Source organism: Diceros bicornis, chromosome 10 (assembly GCF_020826845.1).
Source record: "Diceros bicornis minor isolate mBicDic1 chromosome 10, mDicBic1.mat.cur, whole genome shotgun sequence".
In the NCBI taxonomy this organism is placed as follows: Eukaryota; Metazoa; Chordata; class Mammalia; order Perissodactyla; family Rhinocerotidae; genus Diceros; species Diceros bicornis.
Genome location: NC_080749.1, coordinates 52,739,095 through 52,753,059, shown reverse-complemented (window position 1 = coordinate 52,753,059; position 13,965 = coordinate 52,739,095). Strand labels below are relative to the sequence as shown.

General features: G+C 35.6%; 1 protein-coding gene across 4 annotated transcripts in view; it reads left to right on the top strand.

Annotated features, from left to right (window-relative positions):
- The window catches only part of METTL8 (methyltransferase 8, tRNA N3-cytidine), a 117,414-nt gene that overhangs the window by 31,133 nt on the left and 72,316 nt on the right, over window positions 1-13,965 (top strand). For 2 of the 4 annotated variants that reach the window (XM_058549234.1, XM_058549233.1), the window contains exon 3: window positions 2,400-2,554. The exons of the other annotated variants lie outside the window; for them this stretch is intronic. In XM_058549234.1, coding sequence (XP_058405217.1) covers window positions 2,400-2,554 — 155 coding nt within the window. The remainder of the gene's footprint in view (window positions 1-2,399; window positions 2,555-13,965) is intronic. 4 annotated transcript variants of the gene reach the window in all.

Sequence of the window (13,965 nt, the reverse complement as noted above, 5' to 3'; positions counted from 1 at the left end):
GGAGATGCCAAAAGAAAGTTAAGAGAGGGTACACAAAGAGAGTGGGACACTCTGCTGGCAGAAACCAACTTCCCCTACCAGAATTCTGTTTGGGGCTGACCTTGCCCTTCTCTCTTTTTCCCATCACAAAATGGAACCATGACCTAGTAAGCATTAAGCTATCATGATAGTCATAACATAAAGCACATATTTGTTAATCATTGTAGTCAATATAACTGGATAGCTGCTTTCATACTGTCACACTCTTTTGTCACTTCCTTTTTCCGCACTGCAAGGATCTTAGGAGCCACCCTGAAAAATATGAAGTAACTTCCTTCCAATTAGATTTATGTCAGACAAGTATCAGTTTTGTATATTCAGTCAGTTAATTAAGTCCCGAGCAGCTTGGTGCTGCTCTTAGAAGCTTGCAATTTAGTTGAGAAGCCATTTATATAATTTTATTTTTTATTTATCTATATTATATTTATTATGTAAGTTTATTATATACTTATATAATAAAAAAGATAAAGAGCAATGCAAGGCTGTATGTGACTCTTACAGATAATAAATAAATGAAATAGATAAAGATGTTTGCGTGGTTAATTAGAAAAACAGCTGCCTAAGCAGCTGTTTGTCCTAAGCAGGACAAATTGTCACACGTTTCAGCCCTGGCCACGCTATGCTCTCTCTACGGGCTAGCAGCCTGCCAGGCACACACTTCTCTGACATTTTCCTGAATTGCCTAATATCCAATCTGGTTACGACTTTTTGTCTCCAACTATCTATAGAGGTTCTCGGTCATTTATAGTGAGAGAAACTCTTATCTTTTTTTCCCTCTCTTCCTCTTCTGTATATAGATGGACATAGATAAGTATCACGTGATTATTTGAAGGATTGAAATTTCATTTTGATTTGGCTTTCCTGGGTGGAAAACATTTATGTCATTTTACGCTTTTGAGCATGAATTGCCTCCTTTCTAGATATAATCAGTTTCTACTCTTCAGCATACAGAAGATTTTCTGAATAATATTCAGTACAGAAAGAGCTCTAAAAATAATTGTGCAGGTAGGGTTTTGTTAGTCTTACGTGGAAGACTGGCAGAAGAAAAGAACAAAGGCACGTCAGGGGAAAGGTAGTGGTAGGCGGAGCATTTAGTTTCATCTGCCTCCGCCATAGAGCTTGCTTTTAGTGGAGAAGGAAAAACAAACAAGAAACAAGAGATCTGCACTAGCTATTGAATGTTTCATTTCTCATCACTGTTAGTCACATTTGAATGGAACCATTGCAGTCTTTTTGGTGTGTATAACTAAGCCCTTTTTTTTTTCCTAAAAGGGAAATCTTGAATTTTATGTTTAAAAGCACAATGAGATGTTTTTGACATTCTGCAGTTCATTTTAGAATTCACAGTCTTGAAACCCATTGACTTTCAGTAAGGTGGTAGAGGGTATACAATGCATGTCACATTTATGCCTAATAGCACCTTGGATAGTCTCTAATGCGTATTATGTATACACACCTTTTAGCATCTGTTTCTACCTGACAGCTTACAGCATTAGGCTGAATATTGTGATCAACAACTGAATGGGAGTGAAATGCTGAGCAGTATTACAATGGATTCTTATTGGGAAAAAAAAGCTGCATAGAGCTTCATTTTGATATTTTTCCATAAAGATTTTAAACCGACATATTTGCCAGTACATAATTAAGATGACATACTATTTAAATGTTTAAGTTATTCTTCAAGAAATGGGGATGGATTTGGCTAATCAGCTGGTGATTCTCCTCTTGAATTAGGATTTAAGCGTGTGTTTTGTACATTTTGCAAATGTATTACTGACTAATCTTAAAAATATATGTATACAGAGTTGTTAGAATTAAGCGTTACTGGGATCCTATCTTAATACAGTATTTATTTATTTATTTGACTAATTTTCATATTATTCAGTTCAGCCCAGAGAATGAGATTTAATACGTTTGTTTTCTTATTCTGCTGTTATACTTGGGTTTTTGTTCTAGTGGTCACGTAATATTCCCTAGAAGTTTGTGGCCTAAAATTCCCAAAACAGAATAATAAAATCACTTTAAAAAAAGGTTTTAATACACAAAATCCAGATTCTGGGCTTATATGCTTTGGCCATGTGCTGAAAATTAAATAAGCAAATACCAAACAAAGCAAAGTTGGTCAAGGTTGTGACTTATAAAGAATGCCAGCCAATGTCACACACTGTAAATATTCTTTTCCTTTCTCTTGGCCTGAAAATACTTCTGGAGAGAAACTATCATGCCCATCTTTCATTTAAAAATTTTTAGTTTTCGTGTTCTTTCTCAGGTTGTAAACCTTTTGGACCAGTTTTTGGCTATTAGATAAACAATACACTGTTTAGTCCATATTGACTAATTATTCATTTGTAACTTTCCAGGTACTGATTAGGATGAATGTGATTTGGAGAAATTCTATCTCCTGTCTAAGGATAAGAAAGGTGCCACACAGATACCAAAGTGATTATCACCCCGTGGCCCCTCTGGGATCAAGAATTTTAACTGACCCAGCCAAAGTGTTTGAACACAACATGTGGTGAGTTATCTTTTTAGGGCTGATATTATGCATGTATGTTAAACATTACCAGTGGTATTATTTTCATTTAGTGCCAAGAACGAATTTTTAAAGCTGATCACTTAGCTTATATTGTTGAAGTTCAAAAGCCAGGATAACTGATCCCAACTAAGTGTTGCCAATTCTGAATTTCTTTGCAAATGGAATTGGAAAAGTGAAACTTCCCAAGTGCTTTCCTCAGCTTGCAGGCCCTCCCCGCTCACCTCTGATCCTAATTTGCCAACGTATCACTGGGTGGGGGGGAGGAGCCTCTTTTCTAGGTAGAGCCCTGCTCCACTGGCTCTTCTCTCTTTTACAGATACTTGTCAATCAACAAATATGAGTTCAGGACCTGCTGCTTACTGAGCACCAGGGAGAACGTACTGGTATTACCCTAGTCCATGCTGTCAGGAAAGCCACTCTCTATTTGGGAAGATAGATGTTTATAGGAAAAATTGATAATTAGCAAATTGTAAGGACTATATGCCTTTTAAGTATAACTCAACAATACAAAACCACTTCTGTTTTGACATAGGAAGATTTCTCCTTTTTTTTTAAATTTCAACTTTATTGAGGTATAGTTGACATATAAAGGAAGATTTCTTTAAGTGTGGAAACTGAGATTAGGATAATTTTTCTATCTCCAGTACCTAGTATAGTACCTGACACATAAATATTTGTGGAATAATGACTTAGATAGGTAAAGCTGGAGTGAGGGCATTCCAGGTGGGTAGAAAGTCATAAAATAACAGAGATGAGGAATTATAAGGCATATTCGGAGAGAGTGAATAGGGTAGTTTGCCTTAGATAGAGGCTTTTCTAGGATATTGGTGAATGATAAGGTTGGAATGATATAGGCCAGGGATAGAGGTGGGAGCAAGATTGTGTGTGGTCTTGAATTCACAGCTGAGTCGCAGGCATTACAGAGACACTGAAGAGAAATGACATTCTACATAGCATATTAAGTATATGTATTTGGTTAACAGTATACTGAACAGATCAGCAGGTAGAATAGAGGCAGGAAAGGGCTAATGATTGAGAAGTTGTGAAGGAAGAATAAATAGAACTTGGTACTTTTGTAGAATAAAGGAAAAGGAAGCATTTGACTCTGAAATTTTGATCCTAGATGACTAATAGAAACAGGAAAATCAAGAGGTAAATTGATTTTTTTATTTTGAAGAAAGATGGTGAATTTAGTTTTAGATATTTTGAATAGGCTTTGGGAGCAGGACATTCTGGGGAAAATGTCCAGAATACAGACTCCACTGCTGGGAAGAAGGAGAGGGGTCAGGGTTGAGGATGTGAAGTTGGGTATGATATCTGCAGACAAAATTTTTATCTGACTAGCCTCAGGAGCAGAGTCTCTAGGGCTAGGAAAGTGATTCGTGGACTTTTTGTGTTTTTATTCCAACTGGATATCAATTTTAAAAGGACATAGATTGACCTTTCATTAATCAGTCCTGCACTATACAATATGGTGGCCACTAGCCCCATATGGTTATTGAGTACTTGAAACCTGGTTAGTCTGAATTGAGATGTGCTGTAACATTTTAAAGACTTAATAAAAAAAAAAAAGGTAAAATATATCATTAATAATTTTTATACTGAGTTACATGTTAAAATGATATTATTTTGGATATATATTGAATTAAGTAAAATATATTATTAAAATCAATTTCATTTCTTTTCAGTTTCTTTTACTTGGCTACTAGAAAACTTTAAATTACATATGTGGCTGACATTATACTTTCTTGGCAGTTGAATTAAACCATTTTGACTACCATCACCAGTACGGACAGTTGTGGTAGGCTGTGAGATAATTGCCAGGCAATTAAACCTCCAGAGGAACTTCTGGTCCTAGGCCAGCTCCTCGTTTACCAATTTTCTTTTCTTATTAGACTCTAGTGATTTAGCTGTCTATGTTCTCTTTTTCCATCTGCTACCACCAGCTCTTTGCCCAAGATTCCTGCCTACCCATATAAGTTTTATTTTGTCATAGGCTCTCAGGGAAGCAAGGGTCATCTGGTTCAGTGCCTCTCAAACACCGAGGCTAGCTTTGGGCTGCTGCACAAGAATCCTTTGGGGAGTTATTATTTCACTAGGTCTAGGGGTATGGCCCAGGAATTGGTAATTTGAAAAAGCTCTTTTAGTAATTCTGTTGAGCAGCCAGGTTTAGGAGTCCTTGATCCAGTCCAATGGTTTTCAAACTTTTCTTTAGCAGCAGAATTTTTTTCCAAGTGAAGTCTCCACATGGAATCCCAATTTTTAAAAGGTAAAAGCAAACCTGTTCTGAATGACATGGGCATAGAGGCCTGGGGCATCAACAGCTCCATCCCTTCTCCTCTCACTCCTCCTCCCTCACTCTAGCAGCCTTGAGGACCTTCAGGATTCTGTTGACTCAAGTTTGAAAACCTTGATCTAGTCTTGACAGCCATCCTCCTCCGTAGCATACCCCGCAAAGAGTTGTCCAGCCTGTGCCAGGATACCTGTAGTGAACTTTCTGCAAAGGCGGATACATACTGTAATAACAATAAAAATAACTTCCTCCAAGGGAAGAGGGAAGTAGTTGCTTAACATCATCTACCCGTGTACCCCTTTTTTTGTTGTTTGCTTAAAGAGATTTGTAAGTTAAACTGAAAACCAGAAGACTGGTTTACTTTCCCCTCTTCCTTCAAGTCCGAAGTTCTGTCCAGAAGTTTTCTCTTCCTTTCTTATTTCCTCTTTTATATTAAGAATAATGTTTCCTTTCTTGCTGAATTTTGATTTTTTTAAGATGTTTCTAGAAAAGTGCATGTCAATTTTCTCTCAGAGATGTTAGTCAGAATTGTCTATAGTTCATTTTTCCCTTTAGCCTCTGGTTTAGTTAGTAAGGACTCTTTACTCTGTATATGACTCTCTTTTTAGAAATTTTTTTGAGAAAAAAATAGATATCCCTTCTTATTCAGTTTCTAATATCCTGAGAAAGATTTGTCTTCCATATTCTGGATATTTGTATTACTAACATTTACATCTGCCTATAGGCTTTTATTTTTTAATAATTTAGTGGAGTGAAATTCACATAACATAAAATTAGCCATTTTAAAGTGAACAATTCAGTGGCATTAATTATATTAATAATTTTGTGCAACCAGCCCGTCTATCTAGTTCCAAAACATTTCCATTGCTCCAAAGTAAAATCCCTACCCATTAAGCAGTTTATCCTCACCCTGCAGTCCCCGAGCCTCTGGCAACCACCAGTCTGTGTTATGTTCTGTCTCTATGGATTTACCCCTTTTGGATATTTCATATAAATGGAATCATACAACACGTGTCCTTTTGGGTCTGGCTTCTTTCACTTAGCATAATGTCTTGGAGATTTGTCCATGTTGTAGCATATATCAGTATGTCATTCCTTTTTATGACTGAATAAGATTCCATTGAATGGATATACTACAATTGGTTTGTCCTTTCATCCAGTGATGGACATTGGGTTATTTCCACCTTTTGGCTCTTGTGAACCATAGAAGTCTTTTGGCTTCTATGAACATGCCTGTACATGTACTTGTTTGAGTCCTTGTCTTCAGTTCTTTGAGGTGTATTCCGATGAGTGGAATTACAAGATCTTATGGTAATTCTATGTTTAACTTTTTGAGGAACCACTAAACTGTTTTCCATAGTGACTGAACCATTTTACATTCTGCTTATAGTCTTTTAATTATACTTAATACATTTATCAATTTTGGGGGGCACTGACATGAAACTATATTCAGAATGCTTTTGAGAAATGGCCAAGAGATCTGTCTATACTAAGCAACTTTTATAGTTACTTGGAAAACTCATTCCTTATTCCATGCTGTTCCTGGTTCAAGTATGTAGGAAGTTTTCAGGGGATCCCTGAAACTTATAAGGAAGTAGTAAACACTTGTATTATCATATGACTGAATCAGCCAGGCCAGTGGCTTTCAAGCTTTTTGGCATGATCCACAGTAAGAAGTACAGTTTACATCATGGACCAGTGCATGTATAAATAACATATACACATATATGAAACAGGAACAAGAGTTTTCTGTACAGTTTTACCATGTGAGACATGCACTGATATTTTTCATTGATTCTATTCCACTCTGTTTCTGTTTCTTTCTCTTTTTACATGTTTAGACTAACTAAATTGATTTCATGATTCACTAAAAGGTTCATGACCTTTAATTTAAAAAGTACTGAGCTAAGCCATTCTCTATAGATCCAAGGTAGGACCTGTATGTTGCCACACGACTTTCTATTATATAATCTGTTTAAGTAATAGACTGTTTCCAGAATCCCAATAGAGTTCAGATATCAAAAATTCTTTCTTATTATATATTGTGAATTTTCTTTATATAATCATTGTAGTTATCATCTGATTCCTCTTGCCCTGTTTCATACATAGTTCTTTAATACAGTTAATAAGTATTTTCTTTGTCTCCATTATGACATTTGTCATGAGAGGCAGTCTAGTCTAGATGTTGAAAGCACAGACTGATTAGTTGTCTAACCGTGGGAAGTTAATCTCTCTGTGCCTCAGTTTCCTCATCTCTGAAATGAGATAATAACAGTAATATCTACCTCATAGAGTTGTGAGGATTAAATTAGGATATCTGATATAAAGTGTATACAACATAGTAAATAAGCAACATATAAGAATTAGCTATCCTATTATTATTATTACCGTTTTCTAACATGTAATTTAGTTAATTATGTATCTGTTTTCATTATTAGGTTGTATAATTCTTCAGAGGAGAGCTTAGTTTATGCCTGTTTCATAGCTATATTCCCAATATTATAGGCACCCAATAAGTATGTTTGAATAAGTGAATCAATATAGAGAATTATAAGATCCAGTTCAAGTCCACTAGAAGTTTATAGCTATACTGAGAGTTAATATAGTGGCTAAACAGGGGCTTTAGAATCCAAAAAATCTGAGTTTAAATTCTGACTCTACCCCTTTCCAGCTATGTGAACTTGAGCAAGTACCTTCATGTGGTGTTGTGAGTATTAAAAGAGATAAATATTTAGAACTCTTAGTAGTAGTAAGTGTTCACTAAAGGGCATCATTCTTATTATCATTATTAGATGGAAGATTGAGATATGTACCAATGAATAAATAAAAAATATAGAGGAGTATGCAAGGTCATATGGTGAAGAGAGTGAAGACCATAGGACTTGAGAATAGGAACAGATTCCCGGCATGAGGATGGAAGAAAAAGCAGTAAGACTTTATAGAGCAAGTAGGATTTAACTTGGGCTCTGAAGGACGAGGAGGATTTGAATAGTGAAAACCATTTGTTCTAGACAAGTGGTAGCGTGAGCAAAGATCTGCATTTGAGAATACGTGAGGTATATTCCAAAAGAGGCAAATAGAACAGCCCATTTGGAAGAGAGGTTTTATATTTTGAAACTGGGTCAGTGAGTGGTGTGACAAAAGAAGTATTTTAGGAGAATTAATCTGGCTTTGTTGTTCAGGATACTTTAACCGTTATAGAACATGAAGTGATATCTTTTATCCCCAGCATTTTTTGTTTATTGACGTATACCCGTCACTAGCCTAGGTTCTGTGGAGTACTTGAGAGGAATAGGAGATGATCATTGCTCTAAAGGCACGCTGGTCTATTTCACCAAGAAGCTTAAGTCTTCCCGGTAAAGAAGATAGGATAAAACTGAAAAAGTATTCCTCCTTTAACATAATGAATAAGAAATAGTAAAAGCAAGAAAAAACTATACCAACAGCAACCAAAAAAGTCCACAAACATGGAAAATTAGTGACCAAGGAAAGAAACTGTGGATTCACATGTGGCTCGGCGTGGCCCCTAACCCCACCTTCATCCCTCGGAAGCAGTACTAGGGAAAGAAAGTCAGGTGAGAAATCATTACTAATACTCATTAGGCAGTCCTGGCAAAGGTTGAGAAGGAACCCTTGAAAATAAATGTTCTTACCTACCGCCGCAAAATTTGAGGTCTCGGCAGAGCAGGGAAAATCACAGGGCTCACCATTTTTCAAAGTTCCATGCTGAATTGAGAGAACTATCCAAAGCCCGAGGGAAACCCTCTTAGGAGTAGGAACATCCTAACTAGGTAAGTGAAACCTAGCATAGGACTTAATGAATCTCAAAAAAAAAAGGAGCAGATCCTTATAAAGGCTGCCCACTACCCAGTGGAGTTCCTCCCTTCCCTCCCACTGCCTCTGACACCCTCAGGTTACAGAAAAATGGACAAACTACATAATACCCAGCCTTCAAACTGGAGCTTACAGGAAAAGATAAACAGGTCCCTGAGTAACGTTGGGTGTCAAGAGAATTTATCTGCAGAAAATTTAAAACAGAAAGGAAAGATAGGAGAGAGAAAGAACATAGCATGCATTATGGATTGGTTTGCATTTTTCAATATTTTATGTCAAGGGAATCACAATATATGCTGTCTTTTTTGTCTGGCCTCTTTCACTAAGCATAATTATTTTTCACTTTATCCATATTGTTGCATGTATCAATAGTTTGTTCATTTTTATTGCTGATAAAAGACTTCTAATCAGAATATATAAAAAGCTCTCAAAATTCAATAAACAAGCAACTCAATAAAAATGGACAAAATATTTGAACAGACACTTCACCTAAGAAGACACAGATGATAAGCACATGAAAAAATGCTCAACATCAGTAGTCATTAGGGAAGTGCAAGTTAAAGTCGCGATGAAATACTACTACATACTTATTAGAATAGCTAAAATTCAAAATACTGACCATAGCAAGTGTTGGTGAGTATTTAGAGGAACTGGAACTTTCATATACTTCCGGTGGGAATATAAAATGGTATAACCACTTTGGAAACAGCTTGGCAATTTCTTAAAAATTAAATATATACCTATTATATGATTCAGCCATTCCATTCCTAGGTATTTACCCAAGAGAAAAGAAAACATATGTCCATACAAATACTTATACATGATTGTTCATAGCAGCTTTATTTATATTAGCCAAGCTTGGAAACAACCCAAATGTCCATCAACAAGTAAATGGATAAACAAATCATGGTATATCTATATGGTGGCCTACTACTCAGTAATAAAAAGGAATGAACTGTTGATACACACAACTCTTGATGAATTTCAAAATATTATGTTGAGTGGAAGAAGCTATAAATAAAGAGTATATACTGTACCATACTAGAGAATGTAAGCTAATCTATAGAGATAGCAGATGGGGGTGGGTGAGAAGGGGAGTGGGAGGGAGGTATTACAAAGGGGCACAAGGAAACTTTTGAGGATAGTGGATATATTCATTATCTTGATTGTGGGGATGGTTTCATGAGTGTCTGCATATGTCAGCACTTACCAAATTGTGCACTTTAAATATGTACAGTTTACTGTATGTCAGTTACACCTCAATAAAGCCATTAGAAAATATGGTTGCGTCTATACATTGGAAAATAATGTAGCAGTTAATAAAAATGAGATCTGTGTATACTGATATCAAGAGATGGCTATGGTATGTCATTAAACAAAAAGAACAAGTTGCAGAAAATTATATCTAGTATGGCCTCTATTTTTTAAGGATTCTTGTACCGGTGGTACATGTATATGCATATCTTTGTTTTTAGAGAGAGAGAGAAAAGTCTGGAAAGGTCCACATTATACTGATAACAGTGTTTATATCAGGGATGAGCATGGGAATGAGAGGTAGGGTAGAGATGACTTTATATTTTATATGCATTAGTATTATTTGAATTTCAATTTTTTTATTAAAAAAAGAATACCCCCCCATGCACCTATTCCCATCTTATTTTATTCTTTAATAACTGATTACAACTTCTTGTCTTCTCAAAAGTTTTGAGTTCTACCAAATCTTCTTTATCTCTGTATCTTCAATTCACAGCCCAGTACCTGATAGATATAGATTCTCAACAAATGTTTAATGAGGGAAGTAAGTATTGGTTTCTTCTAGCAGCTGTGACCTCTATTCCATTGTGTGCAGAAGTGGGAAGACATTGGTTCTTTCTGTGTTTGTTTCCTTTGTGAGTCACTCATTCCTAAGTAAGAAACTGATTTACTAATAAAAATAGTCAACTGAAATATTTATTACAGCTGAGAAGTGGGCAGGCAGGAGTCAGAGTATAAATTAGTGTCAATAGTAGAAAAGCTTTAATTGAAGTTAGTTTAGTTATTGGCTGATAGACCTATAACAACTATATTTCATCAATTCTGAGACTCACATTTTTTTCACTGATTAATATCTCTGAAATCATGATATTTCTTACAATTGATGGCATCTTAGAATTGTAATTGGAAGTGGTTTTTTTTTTCTTTCTGACTGGTATGGAAAATAATGGTATCTTAGATTTGTGAAGTGGGATAATTATAATTTCAAAGTACTTAATCTTAATTGTACACTGTTTTGAGAACTTTTATTTTGCTAATATAAAAACTGACAGACAGAAAATTTAAGTGGTTTTCCACTGCCATACATCAAGATTAACATTTGAGTATTTGTTATATTGTTAGAAAAGCGTGAAACCTTTTGTTATATGGGTAAATGGGCAACAGAGATAGATAGAAAGTTGTTCCAGGAGGAAGTACATGTGAGCATATGAGAAAATATACAACAGTAAAAGAAATACAAATTAAAACAATATGGTACCTTTTTAGATCTATTAAAATAGCACCAAAAAAGAAAGAAAGAGAGAGAGAAAGAAATTTAAGATAACACATAATCCTGGTAGAATTGTAAATTAATACAATCTGTTTGGTTACCTTTCTATTTTTTTGTCTCATCTGTTCTTTTACTTTCTCTACTGCCTTTTTAGCTATGCATCTTTGTATATGTATTTTTTAGATGTTATTCTAGAGCAGTAGTTTCAAACATTTCGGTCTCAGAACCCTTTTATACTCTTGAACTTTATGCTCTTAAACCCTTTATACTCTTTATACTCATTGAGGACCCCAAAGACCTTTTATTTATGTGGGTTATATCCATTGATATGTTCCATATTAGAAATTAAAACTGAACCATTAAAAATATTAATTCAGAAGCCGGTCCCCTGGTATAGTGGTTAAGTTCACCATGCTTCACTTCGGTGGCCCAGGTTCACAGGTTCAGATCCCAGATGCGGACCTACACCACTCATCAGCCATGCTGTGGTGGCAACCCACATAAAAAATGGAGGAGGATTGGCACAGATGTTAGCTCAGGGCTGATCTTCCTCAAGCAAAAAAAAAAAAAAAACAGGAGGATTCGCAACAGATGTTAGCTCAGGGTGAATTTTCCTCAGCAAAACAATATATATGTTCATATTAATTCATTTTAAAACAACAATAATAAACCCATTACATGTTAACATAAATTACATATTTTAATGAAAATATCTATTTGTTCCCCAAAAATGTAGTACAAAGAGTGGCATTGTTTTAAATATTTGCAAGTCTCTTTAATGTCTGGCTTAGTGGAAAAAGCTGAGTTCTCGTATCTGTTTCTTCATTCAATCTGTTGTGATATATTGTTCAGGTTGAATTATATGAAGAAAACTTGGCCTCTCACAGATATGTGCTTGTAAAGGAGAGGAGGTTTCTTTTTTTTTTATGGCTGAGTAGTATTCCATTGTACATATATACACCACATCTTCTTGATCCAATCATCAGTCGAGGGACACTTAGGTTGCTTCCACTTCTTGGCTATAGTGAATAATGCTGCAATGAACATAGAGGTGCATAAGCCTCTTTGGATTGTTGATTTCAGGTTCGTTGGATACATTCCCAGTAGTGGGATAGCTGGATCATAGGGTATTTCTATTTTAAATTCTTTGAGGAATCTCCATACTGTTTTCCATAGAGGCTGCACCAGTTTGCATTCCCACCAGCTGTGTATGAGGGTTCCTGTTTCTCCACATGCAAGGAGAGAAGTTTTTTAATAGCCTTTTAAGATAAGTGGAGGTATTTTTCTTGATATTACACTAAATCTCAGCAGTGGTAGTTTCTTAGTTGCGATATGGAATATGAAACCATATCAGTGAACTTTTGGTATTCTGCTATGTTATAATCCATTGGCACTCCCTGTGCATTGAATGGATCTTTTACCTGTGCATCATTTTATTACGTCATGCATGGATAATTTGGAAAAGTTTGGTTCCCTGTTTTATGTAGATCTTCCAAATGTTGATACATTTCATTATACAATATTTAAAATTCACATTTGTTGATATCACCACTATTCTCATCAGGAAGGTCTCTAAGTATTGGGAAGCTATCAAACTCATGGTTGTGGACACAACTTTTCCAAAATTTTAATTTTGCTTGAAAGCACAAATACTGTCATTTGTTTTTCTTAAAGTGATAGGCTCATTTTGTTTACTTTTAAGAAAAGCCAAATGCCCACATCTGAATTACTTTAGTTTATCTACAGTTGCTGTTTCAAGTAAAAATAGCATTCCATGAAAAAAAGCAGATGGTTCAGTTCACAATGCAAATGTTCGTACAAGAGGTTTTCTACAAGTCAGTCATCATGCTTTAGTATGCAGCAGAAGTGCTTTATGTGTACTTCTCATTTTGTCACATAGAATATTAAAAATATGTGTACCCAAGGGTAAATATTTTATAAAATAATTTTTACTGCTTCATCAAGCACATTCTTCAGTGAATTTAATTTTTTTTTAAACAAAAATTAGTGTATTCTTTACCACCAACTGGATGGTGTTCTAGAATCAATGACTACTAGTACATTTTAGTGCCACTGCCTTGTTTCATACTAAGGCAGTTATAGTTTTTTTTTTTTTTAAGGGAAATTTCTTCCTTCCTTCCTTCCTTCCTCCCTCCCTCCCTCCCTCCCTCCCTCCCTTCCTTCCTTCCTTCCTTTTTTTTTGAGGAAGGTTGGCCCTGAGCTAACATCTATTGCCAATCTTCCTGTTTTTTTTTTTTTCTTTTTTCTCCCCAAAGTCCCCAGTACATAGTGGTATATCTTAGTTATAGGTCCTTCTAGTTCTCTGTGTGGGACGCCACCTCAGCATGGCTTGATGAACAGGGAGTAGATCCGCGCCAAGGATCTGAACCGGCGAACCCTGGGCCGCCAAAGTAAGTCCGCCAAATGGGCAAACTTAACCACTACACCACCGGGCCACGCCAGCAGCTGCAGTTTTACCTGTCATTGTTTTCATACCACCAGGGCAAATATCAACACTGACAAAGGCAAATAACAGTATTATTATGAAAATAGTTTTGACTTAGTGGATAACCTGAAAGAGTAGACCATACTCTGAGAACCACAGTTATAGAGATTACGATATGCTTCCTCAACTTCATACAGTCTACTTAGAATTAATATTGTACCACATAATAAAAAATATAAGAATCTTACAACAATATGACTCCGCTTATCCATCCATTGTTTATTGTATTATTG